At 46.3% G+C, this 24,064-nt stretch overlaps 1 protein-coding gene across 1 annotated transcript; it reads left to right on the top strand.

Moving 5' to 3' along the window:
- Nucleotides 1–475: 475 nt before the first annotated feature.
- Nucleotides 476–22,924, top strand: MCOLN1 (mucolipin TRP cation channel 1). The gene is made up of 15 exons (XM_083719157.1): nt 476–552; nt 4,563–4,676; nt 4,954–5,171; nt 7,381–7,548; nt 7,631–7,787; nt 9,186–9,303; nt 10,761–10,857; nt 11,053–11,152; nt 12,635–12,741; nt 13,935–14,084; nt 15,265–15,366; nt 16,545–16,667; nt 18,129–18,335; nt 19,402–19,532; nt 21,162–22,924. Exons 2-15 carry the CDS (start codon nt 4,673–4,675, stop codon nt 21,196–21,198), a joined length of 1,719 nt encoding a protein of 572 aa, XP_083575283.1. The 5' UTR covers nt 476–552; nt 4,563–4,672; the 3' UTR covers nt 21,199–22,924.
- Nucleotides 22,925–24,064: the final 1,140 nt, after the last annotated feature.

Below are 24,064 nucleotides of genomic sequence, written 5' to 3'. Positions count from 1 at the left end.
CGGCATATCTGAACTAAACCACATGCATATAAAGGCGTGCACATCTGAATTAAAGCGTGTGCATATAAACGCGTGCATATCCGAGTTCAAAGCGTGCATATCTGACCTTAAACACGGGCATATCTGAATTAAAGCGTGTGCATATAAACGCGTGCATATCTGAACTGAAACGCGTGCACATCTGAATTAAAGCGTGTGCATATAAACGCGTGCATATCCGAGTTCAAACGCGTGCACATCTGACCTTAAACACGGGCATGTCTGAATCGAAACGCGCGTGCACATCTGGTTTAAAGCGCCTGCACATAAACGCGGGCATATCTGAACTGAAACGTGTGCAGCTCCGAGTTGAAGCGCGAGGATCTCTAATTTAAATCCCGCGCCTCTTTGCAACATTCTAAACCCGGAAATCCAGCGCCGCCTCCTACGCTTCCCTTCCCCCTTCCTCCGGGTTCTGACGCGACCTCGCTCCGCCCCTGCCCGCCCCTTCTGGGCTCCTGACCGGATGTTGGGATCCTCTTGTTGTTACTTTCCGAGCCGGCCGCGAAGGAGGTAAGGGAGACCCGCCGCCGTCCCCCCAACCACGAAAAAAACGAAGCTTTCATGTTGAACGTGTGCATGCACGCGCGCGTGTAGTTATGTGGGTCCGGCGTTGGGATTCCGGGATTGAGTGCGGGCGACCCTCGGAAAGCCAAAGAGCATCTGGCTGACTGTCACCCGAAGTGGTGAAACCAGACGTGACGCGTAGGAGGGACGCGTGTCCGGGGGATCCCGACGACCTTTATTTTCGCTGCGGGAAAGATGCCCGCATCGGGGGCTGGGGAGGCGGGTTGGATCGGGGCTGCGGCACGGAGGGAGGGGGTGCGACCGTTTGCCCCCAGCGCCCCTTGATGGAGCCTCGCCTCGCCCGGGGTGGTTGTGGGGAGGGAAGGAGACGGATCCTGCGAACGGGGAGGGAAGGAGAACACGGGCAAAAAGTTGCCACACAATTGAAGAGCAATTGAGAGGAGGTGTTTTTGCCCCAGGACAGTTCAGAGAACAATAGCACACAGGATCTAATCAAATGAATAAGATCCTATCAGAGCGGGCAGCAGGATAGTCTACTGCAGACTGGCTATTATTATTATTATTATTATTATTATTATTATTTCTCCACCTTTTCCACTGACAGGGACTCAAGGCACTTTATGCATAAAAATAAGAACAGCTAAAAACATAGTTGTGGGGGAGCTCCAATCATTTAATTAATAACAAACCATTGATTGATTGATTGCATTTCTGCCCCACCTTTTTTCCCAAGGAGCCCAAGGTTGTGTACGTAGTTCTCCCCCTCCTCATTTAATCCACACAGCAACCCTTTGAGGTAGGTCAGTGACTGGCCCCCAAGGTCACCTAGTGAGTTTCATGGCTCGGGCAGGGATTCGAACCCTGGTCTGCCAGGCCCTAATCGGTCACTCCAACCATGACATCACACCGGCTCTTAAAACTATGTACGTGGGTGTAAGATCTATTAAGAACCTACTGATAATTGCAATTAAAACAGCACGGCACCGACACTTTCATTAAAAGCCTGGGAGCTGGTCTGACTTCTCTGGGGAGGGAGTTCCAAAGACTGGGAGCAGAAACCGAGAATAGCAGGATCAGTAGTCAAAACAAAAAAAATTCCTCCCAGTAGCACCTTAAAGACCAACTAAGTCAGTTCTTGGTATGAGCTTCTGTGTGCATGCACACTTCTTCAGAACTGACTTAGTTGGTCTTTAAGGTGCTACTGGAAGGAATTTTTTTTGTTTTGACTATGGCAGACCAACACGGCTACCTATCTGTAACAGGATCAGTAGTGTCAAGAATGAAATAGCTGAATAAAGAGGGACTGTTTCTATGGTGAGCTAGGAGGTCCCTGGATCTGCTGGGACCAAACTGTGCAGCATCACATTCCAATTATTTTCTTCTTCCCCTTTACTAATCAAAAGTGTGTCCACTCCTACCAATTCCTCTCTTTTCTTCTCTCTCTTTCCCCTGACTTTCTCTCTCTCTCTCTCTATAATTTTTATTAAATTTTCTGTTTTAAAATACTCATTTTGCATCCTTAAAATATCAATGACTTCCCTTCTTCTCTTTCCACGGTTCATTTTACATATCCTAAATCCCTGCATATTTTACAAAAACTATACCATTCAGCATTCCATTATTGCAGCCATCAAAACTTATTTACACAGTTGAATTTATCTTGATGCTTCCAGCGTTTTCAGCTGTACACAATTATTTCCCATATATTCAATAAATGTTTTCCAATCTTCTCTAAACATATGTTCTTCTTGCTTTCTTATTCTGTATGTTAAGTCTGCAAGTTGTGCATATTCTGCCAATTTAAGTGGCCACTCTTCTTCGGTTGGGACCTCGCTCGTCTTCCTTTTTTGGGGGCTAACAAAATATGGGCTGCAGTAGTAGCATACATAAATAACCGTTTTTGACACCTGGGAATTTCAGTCTTAATTATCCCCAATGGGAGGGACTCTGAGTTTTTTTGGCAAAGTACTTTTAATCATTTTTTTTTTCAATTCATTATGGATCATTTCCCAATACTCTTTTACTCTTTTACAAGTCCACCACGTATGAAAGAACGTTCCCTCCAGCTCTTTGCATCTCCAGCACTTACCTGATTCAGTCTTATACATCTTAGTAAGCCTACTTGGAGTTAAATACCATCCATGAATCATTTCCCCCAGACTTTCTCATGCTGCTTTTTAATGTTTGGACCCAGATGGAGTTCCAAGTGTCCTTACCCAACCCTTCAGGTTTTCCGATTGCGTCTGGTGGAAACCTGAGGTTGCTCAACAGCCGTAAAAACTGCTCTTGGAGAGAGCTTGCCTTGCCAGTTCTTTCCCTCTGCTCTGTGCATCTGTTGCAAGGGGGTGCTTGGAGAACAACATGGGGCCACAAGTCTTGCACCCCTTCAGGTGCGCTCCCTAGTCTCCACCATGTAAGCCTGGCACTGCCCAGCTAATCTTTAACAGATAAGTCTAGGTGGGAAAGAGTTGAGCTTCTCCAAAGTCAGAAATGGAAGAATGGAGCAGAAATAGGTCCCAAAGTGCTTCTCGTTCCTTAGCTGACAAATTCTTAATAATAATAATAATAATAATAATAATAATAATAATAATAATAATAGATTTATTTATATCCCGCCCTCCCCAGCCAGAGCCAGGCTCAGAGCGGCTAACAACAATAAGGCATTCTCTAAATATTTAACCTGGCCTGCTCTGTTAAACTTAAATGTGTTCACAAGGACAGTAGCCTACTGTATGATTAGTTTTCAAATGTGTGCAATTTGCCGTTCTCGCCTTATGTGGCCCCAGTAAATGTGTTGCGGTTGCCGATGCAGAAATGTTCAAAAATTCCTTCTTCAAGGAGTTGGTTGTCCTTTGTCATGATTGGTTGAGTGTGTGCTAAAATTGCATTTTGTTGTGTTCCTCCTAAATCCCGTGAGCTTGACTGAATGAAAAGTCTTGAGGGCAAATGAAGAAGTGAAAGACTACAAAATCTCAGCAGCCGAGCCTTTTGAGGAGACAGAAGTGGGGTTGCCTGGGAGCAAGTGTGGTGCAGCATTTAGCAAAATGAGCTAGGATAATAGAATCATAGAATGGTAAAGTTCGAAGGGACCTCAGTGGTCATTTGTCTGTCAGCTAAAGCATGGGCGAGAGCTATCTTCAAATCCTCACTTGAGCCAGCAAGATAACTGGGTGACCTTGTTAGCAAACTTTTTTTGCAAACTTTTTCAACAGGGGGCCAGTTCACTGTCCCTCAGACCTTGTGGGGGGGCCGGACTATATTTTTTGGTGGGGGGGGATTAATTATATGCCCCACAAATAACCCAGAGATGCATTTTAAATAAAAGCACACTTTCTACTCATGTAAAAACACGCTGATTCCTGGACCGTCTGCGGGCCAGATTTAGAAGGCGATTGGGCCAGATCCGGCCCTCAGGCCTTAGTTTGCCTGCCCATGGGCTAGCTGCTCGATTTCATCCTAACCAACCTCACAGGGTTGATTGAGGAAAAAATGGTGGCGGATGAACAGTGGGATATAAATGCAATATTTATATTTGATTAGGGAACTCTCCTGCCTTCAGAGGCTCTCAGAGGGCATGTCTTGGATTTTAGGGTGTGCGTGTGTGTGCGCGCACTGAAGCATACAACACTGCGGTTTCTTTTGTTCAGTGTGCTGAACTTTGTGTCTGTGCCAATCAGCAGTTTAGATCCCATGTGGAATTTCCTCTTTGGACTAGTAACCAGAAACACAGGGTTGTCTCACTGGAAACGCTTCCTCCTTTTTGCAGTTCTGCCAGAGCGCTAGGTGCACCTCCCTCCTTACCTGCCTCAAAGGAGCTGGGAGCAGCTGTTTTGTGCTTGCTTTGCACAACAGCATCACAAACAGCAAAACAAGCTGTTTTGTGCAAGGCCTGCCTCGCCTGCTCACATTTCCTAGAGCTGCTGGGGCTGATGTTGCGCCTAGGCATAATTTGCCATGGCTGCGTCTTCAAAGACATGCGCTCGTGTTGTTCTTAGGTCCTTGCTGGCAAGCAGAACGCCTCGAAGGGGATCGAAAAGCAGCAAAAAGTCACAAAGCCGGTCTTGTGAGAGACTCTTCTGATAACAGCTGACTCGGAAACTGCGGAATGGGTAAGGGCAGAGGACATTGCTGTGAACGCTGCAAAGCTGTGAAGTTTATTTCCTGTTGATTGGTCAGATTCCTGGGTAACAGGGGACGTAAAATTGGGCTATGCTTTGATGGGGTTAATTGCTGTAACGCTGTATGTTGCAGCGCTTGAGTAGCCTAATCTGGCTAAACCACAGGAATCTCTGGATCACGCTGATGTGAACAGAAAGGATTTCAGTCCCCTTCCTTATGGCATGAAATCGGGACTGTAGAAACTTGCGCTTTTCCCCCTCTTTGCAGAGACACAGAAGCTGCTCACCCCAGTGAATAGCTATGGGTCCCAGGATGGGGACACGAGGTCAGACCTAGGCTTTGCTTCCATTCAACCAGAAGAAGAGGAGCTCCGCAGGCGTCTGAAGTATTTCTTCATGAGCCCCTGTGACAAGTTTCGTGCCAAAGGCCGCAAGCCATTCAAACTGGTGCTCCAGCTGATCAAGATCCTAATAGTCACCATTCAGGTATGTGAGATGCAGGTGGTGCTGTGGTCTAAACCACTGAGCCTCTTGGGCTTGCTGATCGGAAGGTCAGCGGTTTGAATCCCCGTGACGGGGTGAGCTCCTGTTGCTCTGTCCCAGCTCCTGCCAACCTAGCAGTTCGAAAGCACGCCAGTGCAAGTAGATAAATAGATACCGCTGCAGCAGGAAGGTAAATGGCGTTTCCATGTGCTCTGGTTTCCATCACGGTGTCCCCTTGTGCCAGAAGCGGTTTAGTCATGCTGGCCACATAGACAAACTGGATAAGCCGTCTGTGGACAAATGCTGGCTCCCTCAGCCTGAAAGCAAGATGAGTGCTGCAACCCCATAGTCACCTTTGACTGGGCTTAACCGCTACTAGAAGGAATTTTTTATTTTATTTTATTTTATTTTATTTGTTTCGACCATGGCAGACCAACACAGCTACCTACCTGTAACTTGCTCTAGTCAGTTGCCACAGATAGAAAAGGCTTCACAGTTGCACTGGGACTACCATCATATATTTTTAGGCACCAGGCAAAAAGGTTTCTTCTATAACCAGGCCTTTGGCCTTGAACTCTCTCTGCCCCCCGCCTGCCCCCTAACACACATATACACAGAGAGAGATTCAGAGCAGAAGACATTGCCCTCTCCCTCTTTCTTGCAGTGCCCTGCCTGCATTTCCAAGTAAAATGCTGAAGGAAGAGGTGCCATGTTTGTGGGTCCACCAGCAGGCACCAAGAACAGAAGGAAGTTTTATAAAAGAGGTTTTATTTTCTCAAGTGAGGCTCACATGGCGCCTTCATTATACACCTTTAGCCCATTGTGAAGTCAGATCTTGGCCAAGACCTCACCCAACGGACTGTGCGCTGGCGCTCGCTCTCTCTCTCTCTCTCTCTCTCTCTCTCTCTCTCTCTCTCCCTCCCTCCCCATATCAGTCCCATGTCAACACTTGGTATCCTCATCCAGCTTCCAAGCACCTGGCCTGCCCTTTAATTTACCCCTCGCCAGGAGGGCTAGGACAGCTGGATCTGGGCTTTCCTGACAGTTTCCTACCCCCAGCCTTGCATCCCTATGGGATTCAAAGGGAATAAAATGGGCCCTGACTGTGATCCAGTTTCCACCACCTCATAAAAACTCACCTACCTGCCCAAGGTGTTGGCTGGCTGGCAGTTCCTCGTTTAGTCATTGTGCATTATTGGTTCCAGTGGTTTGAAAGTTCTTGCCTTTTCAGTTTAGGGTGGGGGCTTCTCTCTCCAAATGGCTACTCACCACCTCTAGGCGCTTTCAAAAACACTTTTGTGCTCTCAGGGGGTCTTCCTTGGTGCTTTACTTTCACTTGAACACCCCACCTTTCCTCCAGGGAAGTCAAGGCGGTATACATGGTGTGCTTTCCCTGTCCAAATTATCCTGGCAATAACCCTCTGAGGTAAGCTAGGCTGCCTCCAATACTGGAAGGAGTATGAGGCTATGGTGGCTTTGAAGGATGCCCCCCACACCCTGGGTTGGGGACTGGGGAATGAGAGCTGGAGGGTTCACCCTGAGGGAGCCCCAGCCCCATTATTCCAAAATGTTATCCCATAGCTTTTAATGTGTAGTGCAGATACAGCCAAAGTTTAACAATATGAAAGTAAGACAAGTAGAAACACAAGTTACCTCAGACCCAGATAAACTGCAACACAGACTTACGATGCTGAAACCCCCTTGAAAAGGACATATAGCCGCTCGTTTACCAAATATTAAACTGAAACGTTAAAAAAGAAATGAATCTGGAAAATTAAAATCTATATTATGTCCTATATCTATTGCCCAGTGCAGGGGTCTGCAACCCACGGCTCCGGAGCCGCATGTGGCTCTTTTACACCTTTGCCGAGGCTCCGGGGCAGATACTAGCGAGGGGAGGAGGCGCATTGTGTGCCCCGACACTCCCCACTGTGGCGGGCGCTGTACTGGCTGTGACGTCGCATGGGGGCGGTGCGTGCGTTAGTCATGCACCGTCCCGACGTCACCTTCCCACCCGCTGTCAGATCGCGGCTCCTGAGATATATTTGTTTTAAATGTCGCAATGGTTTTGCGGCTCCCAGGTTTTTTTTCTTCGGAAACAGGTCCAAGTGGCTCTTTTTGTCTTAAAGGTTGCAGACCCCTGGCCCAGTGTGTCATAGATTCTTAACTGCTCCTCTGCTTGGTCCCTGCTCTCTGCCTCCCCTCCGCACAGCTCGTCCTCTTTGGGCTCAGCAATCAGATGGTGGTCACCTTCAAAGAGGAGAACACAATGACGTTCAAGCACCTCTTCCTGAAGAACTATGTGGATGGGGCAGAGGAGACCTATGCAGTTTATACGCAGGCAGATGTCTATGAGCACATGGTCTATGCGGTGGATAAGGTGAGAAGCGAGTAGAAAGCTGGTGGGGAAGGGGAAGGCAGCTGGACTTGACCAGGATGACCATTGCAACTTCCCCCTGTAGTACCTGGCCGTTGCGAACGAGACAGTCGGACGCTATGCCTACGTGCCTGCGGGGAGTGCAAACCAGTCGGCGCTCATGCTTTGCCAGCATTACTACCGGAAAGGAAGGATTGACCCGGCCAATGACACCTTCAACATCGACCCCAAAGTCATCACAGGTGAGCAAGTCCTTTCCTAGGGCCTCCAGCATCCTCTATGCTCTGCGAGGGACGCGGGTGGCGCCGTGGTCTAAACCACTGAGGCTCTTGGGCTTGCCGAATGGAAGGTTGGCAGTTCGAATCCACACGACGGGGTGAGCTTCCAGGGCTCTGTCCAAGCTCCTGCCAACCTAGCAGTTTGAAAGCACACCAGTGCAAGTAGATAAATAGGTACCGCTGTGGCGGGAAGGTAAACGGCGTTTCCATGTGCTCTGGTTTCCGTCACGGTGTCCCATTGTGCCAGAAGCGGTTTAGTTATGCTGGCCAAGTGACCCGGAAAGCTGTCTGTGGACAAATGCTGGCTCCCTCAGCCTGAATGCGAGATGAGCGCCACAACCCCATAGTCACCTTTGACTGGACTTAACCGTCCAGGGGTCCTTTAACTTTTAAGTGGAGGAGGGCAGTCCTGGAACAGAACCCTTGATGCTTTGGGGGCTAAATCTGTCAAGAAGCTTTTATTTTATTTTTTTCCTTATTCAGTCCGTCATGCGTTCCTGTGGATAGGTGCCACCTTCCTCTGTGTCAGGAATAGCTAACCTTTGGCTCTCTAGTTGTTGTTGGACCAAAACTCCCATAATCACTGAATGTTGGCTATACCGACTGGGGTGGGTGGGAGTTTGAGTCCAACATCTGAAGAGACCGTCGGTTAGCCTCTACTCGCTCAGTGTGCTGAATGCTGCAATCTCATTCTGTTTCTGTTTTCCCTGACATTTTGCCAATTTGGCAAAATTTTCTCCGATGCCATTTTTACACCTGAAAACCAGGACATGTCAGGAATTTTCCTGACGTATGGCAAGCCTAGTTTAGAGGAAAGGCAGGTGTTTAGAGTTAAGGCACAGTTCCTTGTACTGTGGCACCTTGGCTTAAGAACTTAATTCGTTCTGGAGGTCCGTTCTTAACCTGAAACTGTTCTTAACCTGAGGTACCACTTTAGCTAATGGGGCCTCCTGCTGCCACCGCCGCGTGATTTCTGTTCTCATCCTGAAGCAAAGTTCTTAACCCGAAGGAGTATTTCTTGGTTAGTGGAGTCTGTAACCTGAAGCGTCTGTAACCCGAGGTACCACTGTAGAGTCTGGAAACTCTGCTCTTTACACTTTCTGCTTTCCTGAGTTGTGCTTCTTTCAAGTTTCTAAGTTACTTGACTTGTGCTGATCTGTGACCCAGATTGAGGGAAGCTGCCTTGTTTGTGCAGGAGCTATGTTTATGGAATGCTATTCTCTGCGTTTTACCTCTTACCAATAAAAAATGAGTAGCAGGTGTAACTTTAGTTTGAGAAGATACCACAAAATTGCTGGCGTTTTTTTCTTTCTCCCCAATGCTGCCCCTACACATATGAATCTGTTCCTCTTTTCTGTGTAGAGTGCGTTGGCGTTGATCCCCCACAAAATATACCTTCTGCCCAGGACTCTGAGGAGACGTCTGGAGCCCTCCTAGAGCCAGAGCGCAGCTACAGGAACTTCACTCTCAAGTTTTACAAGTAAGCAGACACACTTTCTTGGTGTTTGCAATAGCCGGAAGGGTAAGACACAGACTCCAACTGGAGGAATTCACAGGAGGGAATTCATGTATTCCCATTACATTTTTTGGGGGGGACAACTTTGCAGATCTGAGGGTTTCTGCCTACTAATCATACATTTATCAACTGACATGTTGCAGCTGTTGATTTTTGTACCCAACATGGTGTCAGGGACCGTGCTGAGGAGGGCTGCACTGAGGAGGAATGGTGGGAGCCTCCCCCTGCTCCTGATCAGGATCCTGAATCTTCCCAGGAGCAGGAGGAAAGTATAGATTTGGAACAGCGGTTTGCAGAGGGAGAAGTTCAGAAGGCAGAAGCTGGGAAGTACTGGGTGGGGAACAGCTATAATAATAATAATCTATTATTTGTACCCTGCCCATCTGGCTGGGCTTCCCCAGCCACTCTGGGCGGCTTCCAACAAAGACCAAAAATACACTAAAATATCACACATTAAAAACTTCCCTGAACAGGGCTGCCTTCAGATGTCTTCTGAATGTCAGGTAGTTGTTTATCTCTTTGACATCTGACGGGAGGGCGTTCCACAGGGCAGGCCCCACTGCCGAGAAGGCCCTCTGCCTGGTTCCCTCTAGCTTTGCTTCTCGCAATGAGGGAACCGCCAGAAGGCCCTCAGCACTGGACCTCAGCGTCCAGGCAGAACGATGGGGGTGGAGATGCTCCTTCAGGTATACTGGGCTGAGTTTAGGGCTTTAAAGGTCAGCACCAACACTTTGAATTGTGCTTGGAAACGTACTGGGAGCCAATGTAGGTCTTTCAAGACTGGTGTTATGTGGTCTCGGCGGCCGCTCCCAGTCACCAGTCTTGCTGCCGCATTCTGGATTAATTGTAGTTTCCGGGTCACCTTCAAAGGTAGCCCCATGTAGAGCGCATTGCAGTAGTCCAGCTAGGAGGAGAAGAACTGGGAGAGAGAGAGAGTTAACAGACCCACTTTCTCTGGAAAGCGTCCATCCGCTCAGCCCAAGGTCAAGGAGAGCAGATAAGGTGGCAGCACAGAAAGCACAATGGTTGCGAGATCAGGTTGCAAGATGCGGGAGTGACCGGGGGGGGGGGCACTAGGGAGGAAGTGGGTGGAACCCTTAATTGGAAGCACCTTCATTCCAAGGGATGGGTTCTTTCTTCTCTCTCTGTGATCATTAAAATTTGTAAGTGGTAAGAGACGCCTTTCGCTTTGTTCTGCTTATCTACGGCCAAAAGTCGGGGAGGAAGTCGAGTCCCTGAAGCACATGGTTTTCAAAATGTGCAGGTTCTGCCTCCTTTTTTCTGAGCTTATAAGGCTCAGCTCCCTTCAGTTTTTCCGACAAGAGAGGCTCTCCATTCTGTTTGCAGTCATTCAGTGGGAAACTGTGACGTTCGGTGGTAGGTTGTGACAGAGCTGATCCTCCACGTCTTGTCTCTGCCAGGCTCATCAATGTCACCATCCGGTTTAAGCTGAAAGCCATCAACATCCAAACCATCATCAACAACGAAATCCCGGACTGCTACACCTTTTCCATCACAGTGAGTAAGGATGCTTGAGGAGGTGTTGCTTTTGCCTCCTTTCCGCCTGTGTGTGAGGAGCCCTCATTCACACGCTGGACTGAGAGGGCCAGAGGTGCTGCTCTGGGGCTTCTTCTGCTGTGCTGCCCGGTGGAATTTCCCCCAGGATGTGTACATTGTCATTCTTTTCTTCTTCTACTCCTCCTCCACCCTCAGATCACATTTGACAATAAAGCACACAGTGGCCGAGTGAAGATTCACTTGGACAACAAAGTGGATATCCAGGAATGCAAAGACCCCAGTGTCTCTGGCAAAGGTATCAGGGGGTTTCAGGGGGAGCAATATAAACCTTTTCGAAGGCAGCACCTCACCTGTATAAGAGCAGCGCTTAAAGCACTGCTCAGGGACCGTTTGCAGATTGATTTTTTTAAGGGTTTGGTCTTTAGTTCCTGGCTAATGAGAATCAATATCCTAATTGACTTAAAGGATATTTGGTTTTTTCATGGCACTGTAAATCTGAATGTGTCCATAAGGCTAGCCTCATCCTGCCAAAGTACAGACTTCAGAAAAAGAGATTTGAGTGTTATGTGGAACTCTTTCTCAGCCTCCACGTTGCTGACTTATCCCATTCTTGAACCCATTGAATTGCATCTTTGATTATGGAAACCTCTCAGTTCCTTCTTAGCCGTCTAGTTTAATGACTTGCCAAAGCCTGAGACGATCATTTCACAAGCTTATGCTGCAGAAAGGAACATATTTCTTTAGTATCCAGTTTCACAAACTGATGTCCACAACGATGATGATGTTTAAACTCTTTGTCATATTCGTCTCATTAGCTGGTGATTTTCGTTTTCTAAATTCAAAAGTCTCAACCTCTTTAAGATTTTCTTCATAGGGAGGGGTGTCTGCATCACTAAGGTTTATTTGTCCTTTTTCTGGACCTTCTCAAGCACATAAACTTCTCTTTGAAGGGCTGGGATGACCAGACTATACCTTAGATTCCAGGCATGCTACAGATTAGTATAATGGCATTGTGACACCTGCTGTTTTACCGTATTTTTCGCTCTATAAGACGCACCCAACCGTAAGACACACCTAGCTTTTGGAGGAGGAAAACAAGAAAAAAAATATTCCGAATCAAATGTTGTTGAAGAGGCTTTGCATGGCTATCCCTGAAGCCAGAACAGCAAGAGGGATTGCTGCACAGCAATCCCTCTTGCTGTTCTGGCTTCAGCGATATCTGCGCAGCCTGCGTTTGCTCCATAAGACGCACACACATTTCCCCTTACTTTTTAGGAGGGAAAAAGTGTGTCTTATAGAGCGAAAAATACGGTACTTTCAGTTCCATTTTTAATGATTTCTAGCATTGAATTGGCCCTTTTTACAATGGTCACGGCCAAATGGCTTATATTCTCAGTCATCCCAAGGTCTTTGTCCTGTTGTGTTTTTTATCCTAATTAGGCTCGATCAGTCCTAAGTCCCTACAGCTCAGGCTGTTCTCTCTTCCTCTCCCATTTTTGCTTTTGGCAACCCCCCGTTGCCCCACTTTTCCCACAATTCTCTCTGTCCCTGCTCCAGCTGGCCTACTTTTCCCTCCAGAAACTCTAGGACTTCTTCCATGTGCCTCATAGCATCATTTTTGCTGCCTGCAGAAACTTCCATCCCCCAACAACCTCTGGGTTCTCTAACTAGCCTATTTGGACTGAAAATTTTGCGGGTGGGGAGTGTGACCGTTTCCTTGTTCTCTAGCTCCCCACATTTTCTAGAAACCCAACACTGCCTTCCTCCTTTCTTGCAGGAGACAACAGCTTCCGGATGTTCTTTGACGTGGTGGTGCTCCTCATCTGCGTACTATCTTTCATCTTGTGCGGCCGCTCCATCATCAGGGGACTTCTCCTGCAGCATGTGAGCATTGCTGGTCATCCTTATTTACAGACGTACCACCCAGGACTTTCTGCGTGAAAAGTCTATGCTCTTGTCACTGAGCCAGCCACACACAAATTTCAGAATGCTGCTGTCTGCAGGCAAAAGCTTTGTTGCGCTAATCCGCTCCAGTAAAGAGCAGTAGCTGAAAGTGATTGTAGCGTTGGTGGGGCAAGAAGACAAATATTCCAAAGTATGTTTGCATTCATAAACCTGGATCCCGTGCAACTCAAGGTCTGGCCAGGCCAGGGCACGAGGACCTGCCACAGCAATAGTTGTGTGGAGTGCAGAAATAGGGAGGGGAAGGGTTTGAAAGGCACCAGGTGACCACAACCCCTCCAGAACACACACAGACACATAAAATTGCAAGGAGTTCTGGTGGTTGTAGCAGGGTGGGGTGGGGAATAATGTGCCAAAACAACTTTTAAAAGAAGAACATGAAAAATGTTGTTAGGATGGGGCAGAACGTAGGTGAGACATGTTAGCAAAGGACATTGGTGAAAACTTCATTGTCTGCTTAAGGCAATGCTTAATGTAGCAATCAAAAATTGCTTTCAAAATTAAAAATCCTTCGTTTATGTGATCCAGCAGCTTTTATTCTACAGAGACTCCAGTGCCGTATTCTTCTAGCAGTGGGGACTATGTCGGCCAGGTTTTTTATCAGGCTGGGTGATATAGCAATATATCATCCGAACCCGATTTGAATTCCATATCTTGTATTTGTTTCATAGTTTTTGACCTGGTAATATATTGTGACTCCTGGTGTGTATGTGTGCATGTGTGCTATGCAAAAAATCACAATGTGGGGGGAAAACCGTGAAGCCAGTCAATGCCTCTACGTGGCTCCATCCTTATTTCAGACATTGTGATATATCAGTATATCGCAATCTTTAGCTGTTATCGCGATGTTGGAAACCAGATATCGCCCAGCCTTAGTTTTCCCCCTCCATTGCTAGCGGTTGCCTCGTAAGAACTATGTTGCTGTCTAGGCTTGTGCATCGTGGTTGGGGGTCTTCCAAGCTTAATGGTAGAAGTCCTGATCTCCCCCTTCTGGAGCAAGGGAAGCAGGAAAGGAGAGCAATCGAGAGCGGCGGGGACTTTGACAGTAGGGAACAAGAGGCCGTGTGTTTTTCAGGAGGTGGGAAGCTCACCAGCAGCTCCTTTTCCTTGCACAGGAGTTCAGCCATTTTTTCCAGCGCCGCTACAATCAAGACATCTGCCTGTCCGACCGCCTGGAATTTGTGAATGGTTGGTACATCCTGCTTGTGGTGAGCGACATCCTTACTGTGTCCGGAACTATCATGAAGATTGGGATTGAGTCCAAGGTAAGAAACAGTCCAGGTGTCAGGGGCTGGAATGAGGAGGAAGGGGGGGAGAAGAGGAGGGCAGTATAGATTTAGAACAGTGGTTTGCAGAAGGGCATGGTTCAGAGGCTGCAGAGGGGGAAAGCTGGGAAATATTGGGGGAGCAGCAGGAAGAAGAAATATCAGGGGAGAGACAGCTAACAAACTCAGTGTCTCTTGAAAGCATTCCTGATCCCCCCTCTTCCAGAAGCAGGTGTGCAATGAGAGTAGCAGAACAGAAATCTCAGAGGCAGAAAGATTAGCCGGCGCAAGGGTGGCGTAGAATAGAAGGAACTGAGGGGGTGGGACTTTACTCAGAGCAACGCCATTATCCAAGAGAGACCGCTTCCTTTGTCTCTCTGTGAATACAGTGGTACCTCTAGTTGCAGACACGATCCGTTCCGGGGTGCCATTCGCACCCCGAAAAGTCTGCAACTGGAGTGGCGCAAGCGCAGAGCGCAATAGAGTGCTTCTGCACGTGTGCGCCCGGCTGAAAAGACGCACCATGAACCTAGCGTAACAGACTGTATTGAATAAACTACCAGTACGTTTCCTAGCACAATTCAAAGTGTTGGTGCTGACCTTTAAAGCCCTGAACAGCCTCAGTCCTGTATACCTGAAGGAGCGTCTCCACCCCCATCATTCAGCCCGGACACTGAGGTCCAGCGCCGAGGGCCTTCTGGCGGTTCCCTCGCTGCAAGAAGTGAGGTTACAGGGAACCAGGCAGAGGGCCTTCTCGGTAGTGGCACCCGCCCTGTGGAACGCCCTCCCATCAGATGTCAGAGAGATAAACAACTATTTTACTTTTAAAAGACAACTGAAGTTTAGGGAAGTTTTTAATGTCTGATGCTGTATTGTTTTTAATATTCAGGTGGAAGCCGCCCAGAGTGGCTGGGGAAACCCAGCCAGATGGGTGGGGTATAAATAATAAATTATGATTATGATGATTATTATACTTGGTAAGAACTCTCTTTTGTTTTTCTGCTTTTTGGCATCCCACCGGGGGAGGGATAGGATTTCCTGAAGCCTTGACACCAGGCAGCCTGAGGGCTAGAGCCCAGGGAAGAAGGTCTCAGATCCTGGGCTACAGTCTGAGCAGAAGAGACTATGCTCTCACCACACCTAAAGAGCAACCATTGCACAATGTGTTGTTTATTTGCAGAACTTTGCCAACTATGACGTATGTGGAATTCTCCTGGGCACCTCTACACTCCTGGTTTGGGTCGGCGTCATGCGTTATCTCAGCTTCTTCCAGAAGTACAATGTGAGCTGAGTCCCTTTGCTTGCTTTCTCATGCCCAATACAGTATATACAGGCAGGAGCAAGATCCCAAAATGAATCCTTTATTTTATCTTTTTAAAAATGAAACCTGAGATTTCCTTTTTTTAAAAAAAATTATTATTTGGTTTTGAGATTCAGGTGTTCTGAGTTTCTCTCCACCCAGTGGAAATTTCCTTACAGATCTACATTAGGGATCCATATTTTTTTCCATCATACAACTCCCGTGCCTTTAATAACTGCATGAAATGCAAAATTTTACCAGATGGTGCTTCCTGGCATCTCCTTATCAGGAAGAGTTTCATCTGCTAAATGTTGACAAACAAAGCTGCCCTTGTTTTTGTGTTTTTTTAAAATTATTTAATTTTTCAAATTTTGAAATTTACAAGCAATTACCAAACAACCAACATAGAAACAGAATTCTGAAGACTCCTGAACTTCCTTCCTCCCCTTTGTGGGTCCTTATATCAACCTTTTCCTCCTGCATTAATCCACTATTAATCCAAATCTTTTAAATCTCTATTATACCCAAAATTCAACATTAAACTACAAGTTAAACTGCAATCCTACTAATAATTGTTTACAATGGTTTTTAAGGTATATTATATATTTTCCCCATTCCTTATTAAAATTTTGGTCTTCCTGGTTTCTGATTCTTCCAGTCATTTTTGCCAATTCGGCATAGTCCATCAACTTAATCTGCCATTCTTTTCTGATAGGGACTCTTTCTTCTTTCTGTCTCTGAGCTAATAACATCCAAACAGCAGTGGTCACGTACATAAATAGTCTTTTCTGATCCGTTGGGAGTTCGGCACCTGAAATTCCTAAAAGAAAAGCTTTGGGTTTTTAAGAAAAGGTTGTTTTGAACATTTTTTTTTCCAGTTCATTATATATCTTCTCGCAGAATTCTTTTACTACCTTACATGTCCACCACGTATGAGAAACCTGAGATTTCCCGGGTGATGGATTCTGTACCCCAAAACAAATGTTGTATTTGCATACCTGCCTGTTGCCCGATGCTCTTGCAGCTTCAGTGTTCCTTATCTGGGTCACTACTAATTTCATCAAGACAAGAGCCGACCTGAGACTTGTAACAAGGTCTCCCTGATCCGAATTGTGGGCGGCATTTTCCCACTCAAGTTTTCTCGCTTGCTGTCTCCCTAGATCCTCATTGTCACCATGCGGGTTGCCCTCCCCAACGTCATCCGTTTCTGCTGCTGCGTGGCCGTCATCTACCTGGGCTACTGCTTCTGTGGTTGGATTGTGCTGGGACCCTACCATGTCAAGGTATGTGGAAGGGGAGCAGGGAACAGAACTGTCCTGGAGCCACCAGCTTCAGTGCAAACAAAGCAATGAACTTTTCAGATCATTGTCACTGTTAATATGTGTCTTCCTTGGGGAAAGGGATGGTTGCCTAAATCTTGGAAGAGTTAACGCTACAATAGAGCCAAGCGCTTGTAGCTATTATTATTGTTGTTGTTGTTATAATTATTATTATTTTCAATTACAATCCAATAATAGCTTCATCAGGGACGCGGGTGGCGCTGTGGGTAAAACCTCAGTGCCTAGGACTTGCTAATCGCAAGGTCGGCGGTTTGAATCCCCGCAGCAGGGTGAGCTCCTGTCGTCCGGTCCCAGCTCCTGCCCATCTAGCAGTTCGAAAGCATCCCTAAGTGCAAGTAGATAAATAGGTACCGCTTTATAGCGGGAAGGTAAACGGCGTTTCCGTGTGCTGCGCTGGTGCTGGCTCGCCAGCTGCAGCTTCGTCACGCTGGCCACGTGACCCGGAAGTGTCTTCGGACGGCGCCGGCTCCCGGCCTCTTGAGCGAGATGAGCGCGCAACCCTAGAGTCGGACACGACTGGCCCGTACGGGCAGGGGTACCTTTACCTTTACCTTTAATAGCTTCATCATAACAATACCAAATTATAATACAGTGGTACCTCAGGTTAAGTACTTAATTCATTCTGGAGGTCCGTTTTTAACCTGAAACTGTTCTTAACCTGAAGCACCACTTTAGCTGCAGCCGCCGCGCCACCGGAGCACGATTTCTATTCTCATTCTGAAGCAAAGTTCTTAACCTGAGGTACTATTTCTGGGTTAGCGGAGTCTGTAACCTGAAGTGTATGTAACCTGAAGCGTATGTAACCCGAGGTACCACTGTACAATTGCTAATACCAATCATTCAAATACCGAATTACCGTATTTTTCGCTCCATAAGACGCACCTGACCATAAGACGTACCTAGTTTTTAGAGGGGGAAAGCAAGAAGAAAAATAATTCTGTGCAGAGCATGTAAGCGGCTCTCGCTTTTCTTGCTTTAAAGCGAGCAAAGTGAGAGCCGCTTACATGGCTTCTCTCCCACTTTGCTTGCCCCTCCCCCCTCCCGCCTCGCTGTAAAGCGCGGCGACGCCAGAGCAAGAAAAGGAGGAGGAGACACCGGGACAGGTGCTTTGCTTGCTCTACAGCGAGGCGGGAAGCCAGCAGGAGCAGGAGCGATAGCTGCGCAGCGGCTCTTGCCCTTCTGGCTTCAGAGCGAAGCGGGAGGAGGGATGGAAGGGAGCCCTTACATGGAGTCCTTTCCGTCCCTTTTCGCTCTGAAGCCAGCAGAGCTGTAAAATTATTGAAATGTATAAAGCTGAAAATCGTCGTCGTCGTCCTCATAAATGTCTGTTTCTCCCACCCACCTATTGTCCCCAGATTTGGGGCCTCGCTTGTCCTCAGCTCTTGTCTGCTCTTTTGGTTTCAGTTCCGCACCCTCTCGATGGTGTCAGAATGCCTTTTTTCGCTCATCAACGGGGACGACATGTTTGTGACCTTTGCCGCGATGCAGCAGAACAGCTACTTGGTGTGGCTTTTTAGCCAGGTCTACCTGTACACTTTCATCAGCCTGTTTATCTACATGGTGCTCAGCCTCTTCATTGCTCTCATCACTGGCTCCTACGAGACCATCAAGGTTTGTTGTTGTTTAGTCATTTAGTCGTGTCCGACTCTTCGTGACCCCATGAACACGCCAGGCACTCCTGTCTTCCACTGCCTCCCGCAGTTTGGTCAAACTCATGCTGGTAACTTCGAGAACACTGTCCAACCATCTTGTCCTCTGTCATCTCCTTCTCTTTGTGCCCTCACAATTTAAATCACTAGTCAGTAGGACTTGATTTAAATCACTAGTCAGTAAGACTTGACTTAAATCATTTTTTTTACAGAAAGACTCATTCTTGCTGGTATAATCTTAATATTTACAAGCAGATGAAGGTTTCATTTTTTGAATAATAAATTTTCAGAGTAGTTTTTACAGTTATATCAAAAACTACTGATTTGCTTATACTATTAGAAATACATTGACAGATAATTATGAAATTATTGTGAGGTTTAATAAGTTAACTGTTTATATTTGGACTTTTCTGCTGTACTTCATTGGAAGGAGAAAAATAATCAATTCCTTAATAACCATTTAAACCATTTATTTAACTAAAACGATAACATTATAGGATATGTATCCATGTTTGTTAACTGACGTGGTTAAATGACTTTTTTTTTTAAAAAAAGTTAGCTTGAGTTTTAGCACACATGAAAAACTTAAATCCTTATTTCCTGATGAATAGCCTTTGGACTATATGTAATGTAACTTAAATAGAAAGCTATCTTTAGAAAGATACTTTCCTCCAAAAGCATTTTATTTTAAAAATCCAATTCTAAAAATCTGATTTAAATAAAAAAAAATCAATTTTTAAATTTTATTTTTTAAAAATAATGGATTTTTATTCACCTTGGCGAGACCTATTAAGAGCGTTGCTCAGTATGTGTTTGTTGTCTTGAATAAAGAAGGTAACTTCACTAACAGCTGACTCTGCTGCTTCTGCTGAGCTGCATCTGACTCCGGCCCTGAGGCCTAGCGCCAGTCCAGAGACACCGTCTGAATTTTTGCGTCTCTTAGGAGTCCTCCTTCCTGCAGTCCCAGAACTGCTCTGACCCCTAGATAGTGCTATGCAAACCCTGTCTCTCGTCTCTTGCTCTTGCAGCATCAGTCTGAGGGGGAAGCAGCTATCACCCAGCTCCACGCTTACATAGCCGAGTGCAAAGACAGCCCCAAATCGGGCAAGTTCCGCCGGGACAGTGCTTCCTCATGTTCGGTCTTCTGCTGCTGCGAGAGGTAAGTCTGCAGGGGATGGGTCTCAAGTGACTTCCACGCTATTCTGAATGCCTGTTCTTGGACTCCAGCCATTTGAGAGAGCCAGTGTGGTGTAGTGGTTAAGAGCAGTAGACTTGTAATCTGGTGAACCGGGTTCGCTTCCCTGCTTCTCCATGTGCAGCTGCTCGGTGACCTTGGGCTTGTCACACTTCTCTGAAGTCTCTCAGCCTCACTCACCTCACAGAGTGTTTGTTGTGGGAGAGGAAGGGAAAAGGAGATTGTTAGCCACTTTGAGACTCCTTCGGGTAGTGATAAAGCAGGATATCAAATCCAAACTCTTCTTTGGGTGACCAGGCCCTGTTTGTACTCCAAGAACAGACCCCACCTTTTTTTAAAAAAAAAAAAGGTAAAGGACCCCTGACAGTTAAGTCCAGTCGCGAACAACTCTGGGGTTGTGGCACTCATCTCGCTTTACTGGCCGAGGGAACCGATGTTTGTCCACAGACAGTTATTCCGGGTCATGTGGCCAGCATGACTAAGCCACTTCTGGCGAACCAGAGCGGTACCCTTCCCGCCAGAGCGGTACCTATTTATTTGCTTGCACTGGTGTGCTTTTGAACTGCTAGGTTGTCAGGAGCTGGGACCGAGTAACGGGAGCTCACTCCGTAGTGGGGATTCGAACCACCAACCTTCCGATCGGCAAGCCCAAGGCTCAGTGCTTTAGACCACAGCGCCATCCGTGTCCCATAAGACCCCACCTTGCCCCTTCCCAAATCCCTCTTCTGTGCAGGGGGTCAGGGCTGTTCTTCCAGAACAGGTATTAAAGGACTCATTGGGGACAGAGAAGCCAGCGCTTGGAGCCCAGGACACATCTTTGGGGGAGGGGGCACTTACGGCGCAAAGCTTGGTGGTTCTCTCTTCTCCCTCCTTTTTCTTTCCCACATAATATTTATAAGTTTTCCAAATTTTTAACGCATCAATACCAAATTACATCAAATTGGATATAATTTTTCCGAAAAGTTGTCTTCCCACTCTTCATCCTAAATGTGTCCCTACTTTCCCCCATTGCTTGATATTACATATTTATTTCTAATTCGCATTTCATTCCTTATATTCAATTTACAGTTCTTATTTCTTTTAAATTCCCTTAGCCCTTATCCATCAGCTATCAATTCCTGCTTATATATACAATATATTCCCTTAAAAAACTAAAGTTATACATCCCCCTGCCTGTCCACTTTAAATCATTACTATTTCTATATTAATTTTACTTTCTTTTGTGTTTGCCGCCATTTTTATCTTCTCCACCATATTTTGCATCTTGATAATAATTTTTATTAGTTTTCAATTACAGTCCAAGAATAGCATCATTATAACAATGCTGAATAATAATACAATTACTGATATCAATCATTCAGATACCAAATTACATAATTTAAGTGCCCCCCCCCCCGCCTGCTAGAACTGATGGGTTGATGATTTTCTTTATTTCTGCATTTCATATTTCACTTTCCAGTAGTTGTTTGTCACCAGTCAGCGCCCATTTTGTGTCTAGCCCCATATTGTTTTGCGATTCACGTTCTCTCTGCGGCGTTTGCGATCTATTATCCATTGTAAAATTATTTCTCCCTCCTTGAACCCTCCCGCAAGAACCCCACTGCAGGAGAACGTCCTGGTGGTGAACTGAGCGCTGTGACAGAGAGCGAGAAGGACTGCCTTGACTGATCATTGCTGGGCACGGACCTGCAGCTGGACCTCTGAGACTGACGATGCCTCCTGTCCCCTGTCTTCTGGCAGGGACTAGAACGGGAGGGGGCAGCCGATATCCTTGCCTCCTGTGGGCTGTGACCTTATGTGCCGGTTCCACGGAGAGCTGCTGAGACAGTCCTTGGTGTCTGAGCAACAGACACTTGGGGGACCAGGGGGAGGGGACTAGAGTTTTAACCAGTATCTCCCCCAGTCTTGAACTGGCACTGCAATACTCCCGGCTGATTTATTGCTGGCCTGTGTGTACCGGCTTTTCCCAGGCTCCCTGTGGGATTAGCAGGTTTGCCAGACAGTTGCAGCGGGGGAATGCAGTTTTGCTGTGTTGTTGTTTTTTAAGAAAAGTTTTATTTTGGAAGAAAAAAGACTTACAAAGGGTCACGCCAGGAGTGAGTCAAGGCAAAGCCCTTTACGTCGCTTTTGAGGACCTTGGAGGTTTCCACACTCTTTTTCGCACATCATCTTTTTCAAGTGCCACATTTGCCTCCGAAGGACTGGCGCAAAGGTTTTGCTTTGTTTCCCGCAAGCACCTGACATCTGGCTGGCACTTGGCAGGTTTGGGATGCTACAGGATGGATTTTAACAAAGCCTCTGTGTCGTAAGGGGTGGGGAAGCCGTTTCAAAACACTGGGGTGAAGGGCAAGGCTTTTCCTGCCTTGCCCTGTGCAGGATTTGCTCTGGGGTTCGGCTAAAGTGTCCTTCCCATCCTCTCCCAGTCCGTGGCGTTGTTGCTGTTTTGGTTTGGAACAGATTCTGTTCTCGATCAGGCAGGTAGGCCTGTCTTAAGGATGACGCATCTAATCCCATTTCTGCAGCCTCTGTATAGACAACTGTGCTGGGCATGGCTTGCGTTTCAATCAGGTATCAGTAAATCAATTTATTTCCCCTGGATTGTTGTACAGGAAGATTGCAGCATGCTCACTGGTCAAGTTTAGGATTAAGAGAATATGGGATCTTAAATGAAATGTCAGTAGGCTAAGACTGGAATCTACTTTGGAGAACATGTTTTTCTGCTTCAGAAGAGGCACTTGCCTACAGCTAAGGCATGGGACTGCTTTCTGTGGGTAGTTTGATCTTCAAGGCAGTCTCTTGCACACAATTCCATGTTGTTTGGGATTTTGCATTGAGACTAAGAAAAGATATTGGTATTTATGCCAACGAGGGATCACCACATCCACTGATTCCCAAGAGTGCTCTGGCTCTACTCCGAATCAGTTGCTTTTATGAGTAAGGACACCATTTTCTCCTGCTTTCTCTGGGCCTCCTTTAGAAAAATGAGCTCTGTTCCAGGAGACCAGGGGGATTATTGCAACTCTTCACTTCAGGCGCAGAAATGTCTACGACCAGGTTTAGAATTTGCCTTACCGGACTCTGTCAGGAGGAAGAGGAGCTAACTGTGCCGTCCCTTCCCTTCCACTGTCTATAAATGAACTAGTGAAAAAAGAGAGAGAGGGAGGTCTGTTGACCTCTTAAGTATTGTCAAATAATGGTCACTTGTTTTAAAGCATTAATTTTATAGAACTGCTACAACAAATGAGATGTAACCAATTTTGAGTATTAATATAATTTATGAAACAACGAAGTTCAGTTCTGAATGACTGAAGTAAATAATTTGCAGCTAAACAGAAATACAGGTATGAGAAAAGTGATGTTTCAGCGTTTGGGTTGTTTTTGTTTGGCTTTTGTCTCCTGGAGGGTTTGCTAAAACAGTTATGGATCTTGTATTTGTAATTTCAAACATCAACTGCAAAAGCTTTGTTGGTTCTTAAGAAGGAATATTCCATTCCCTAACATGGGAAAAGGCAGAGGGGGGCTCCTTCAACATTAATTCCACAGCTCAGAGGCTTCTGAGCTCCCTGATGAACTCATTGGACCTTTCTGACCAGAATGCTATTCAGAGTCTTCTTCCAGCTTTATCGCGGCTGTCCCTATCCTCGTTGCAGGCCAGCTAGGGAGCTGGGAGTGAGGAGTGTCTTGAAGTTGAGGTTCCTTTTTTCCCCAATTTTTTTTTATTGATTTTCACATTTATCACATAAAAAATAAAAAGGAAAACATTACAAAACACACAACAAAAAACACACAAAAATAAACTCTTACTTCAAATTACTAATTTCATTACAATAATAACTGACTTCCTCAAATCCTCTCTAACTGAATTTCATTATATCACCTATTTAACAGTTCTCCAAATTCATATTTCTAATACAGTGGTACCTCGGGTTACATACGCTTCAGGTTACAGACTCCGCTAACCCAGAAATAGTGCTTCAGGTTAAGAGCTTTGCTTCAGGATGAGAACAGAAATCGTGCTCCGGCGGCGCATCGCCAGCAGGAGGCCCCATTAGCTAAAGTGGTGCTTCAGGTTCAGAACAGTTTCAGGTTAAGTATGGACCTCCAGAACAAATTAAGTACTTAAGCTGAGGTACCACTGTACTATTAACTTCTTTCATTTACTAACTTCTCCTTTATTAATATTGAAATCCATAATAATTACTAACACATATTCTTATTCTACCCCTAGGCCTATTTGTTACTTCCCAGAATTTCCTATTTATCTTATATTACAATATTTAGCGAAATCTTCTTTAAATTTCTTCCAGTCCTCTTGTGTCTCCTCTTCTTTCTGGTCACGGATTCTTCCAGTCAGGTCAGCCAACTGGGGTTCCTGGAGGCTTAGCCTTGACCCCCTTTTCTCTCTTGAAGAGGAAAAGTGAATGCAGAGCTGGCTTGAGTAGGAAGAGAGAGCCCAGATCTGCCAGAAGGTGATGCTGAAGCCGGAAGCTCCCTGG

The sequence above is a fragment of the Podarcis gaigeae genome, assembly GCF_964106915.1.
Source record: "Podarcis gaigeae genome assembly, chromosome: 17".
Lineage (NCBI taxonomy): Eukaryota > Metazoa > Chordata > Lepidosauria > Squamata > Lacertidae > Podarcis > Podarcis gaigeae.
This window is presented reverse-complemented; position numbering and strand designations above follow the sequence as displayed.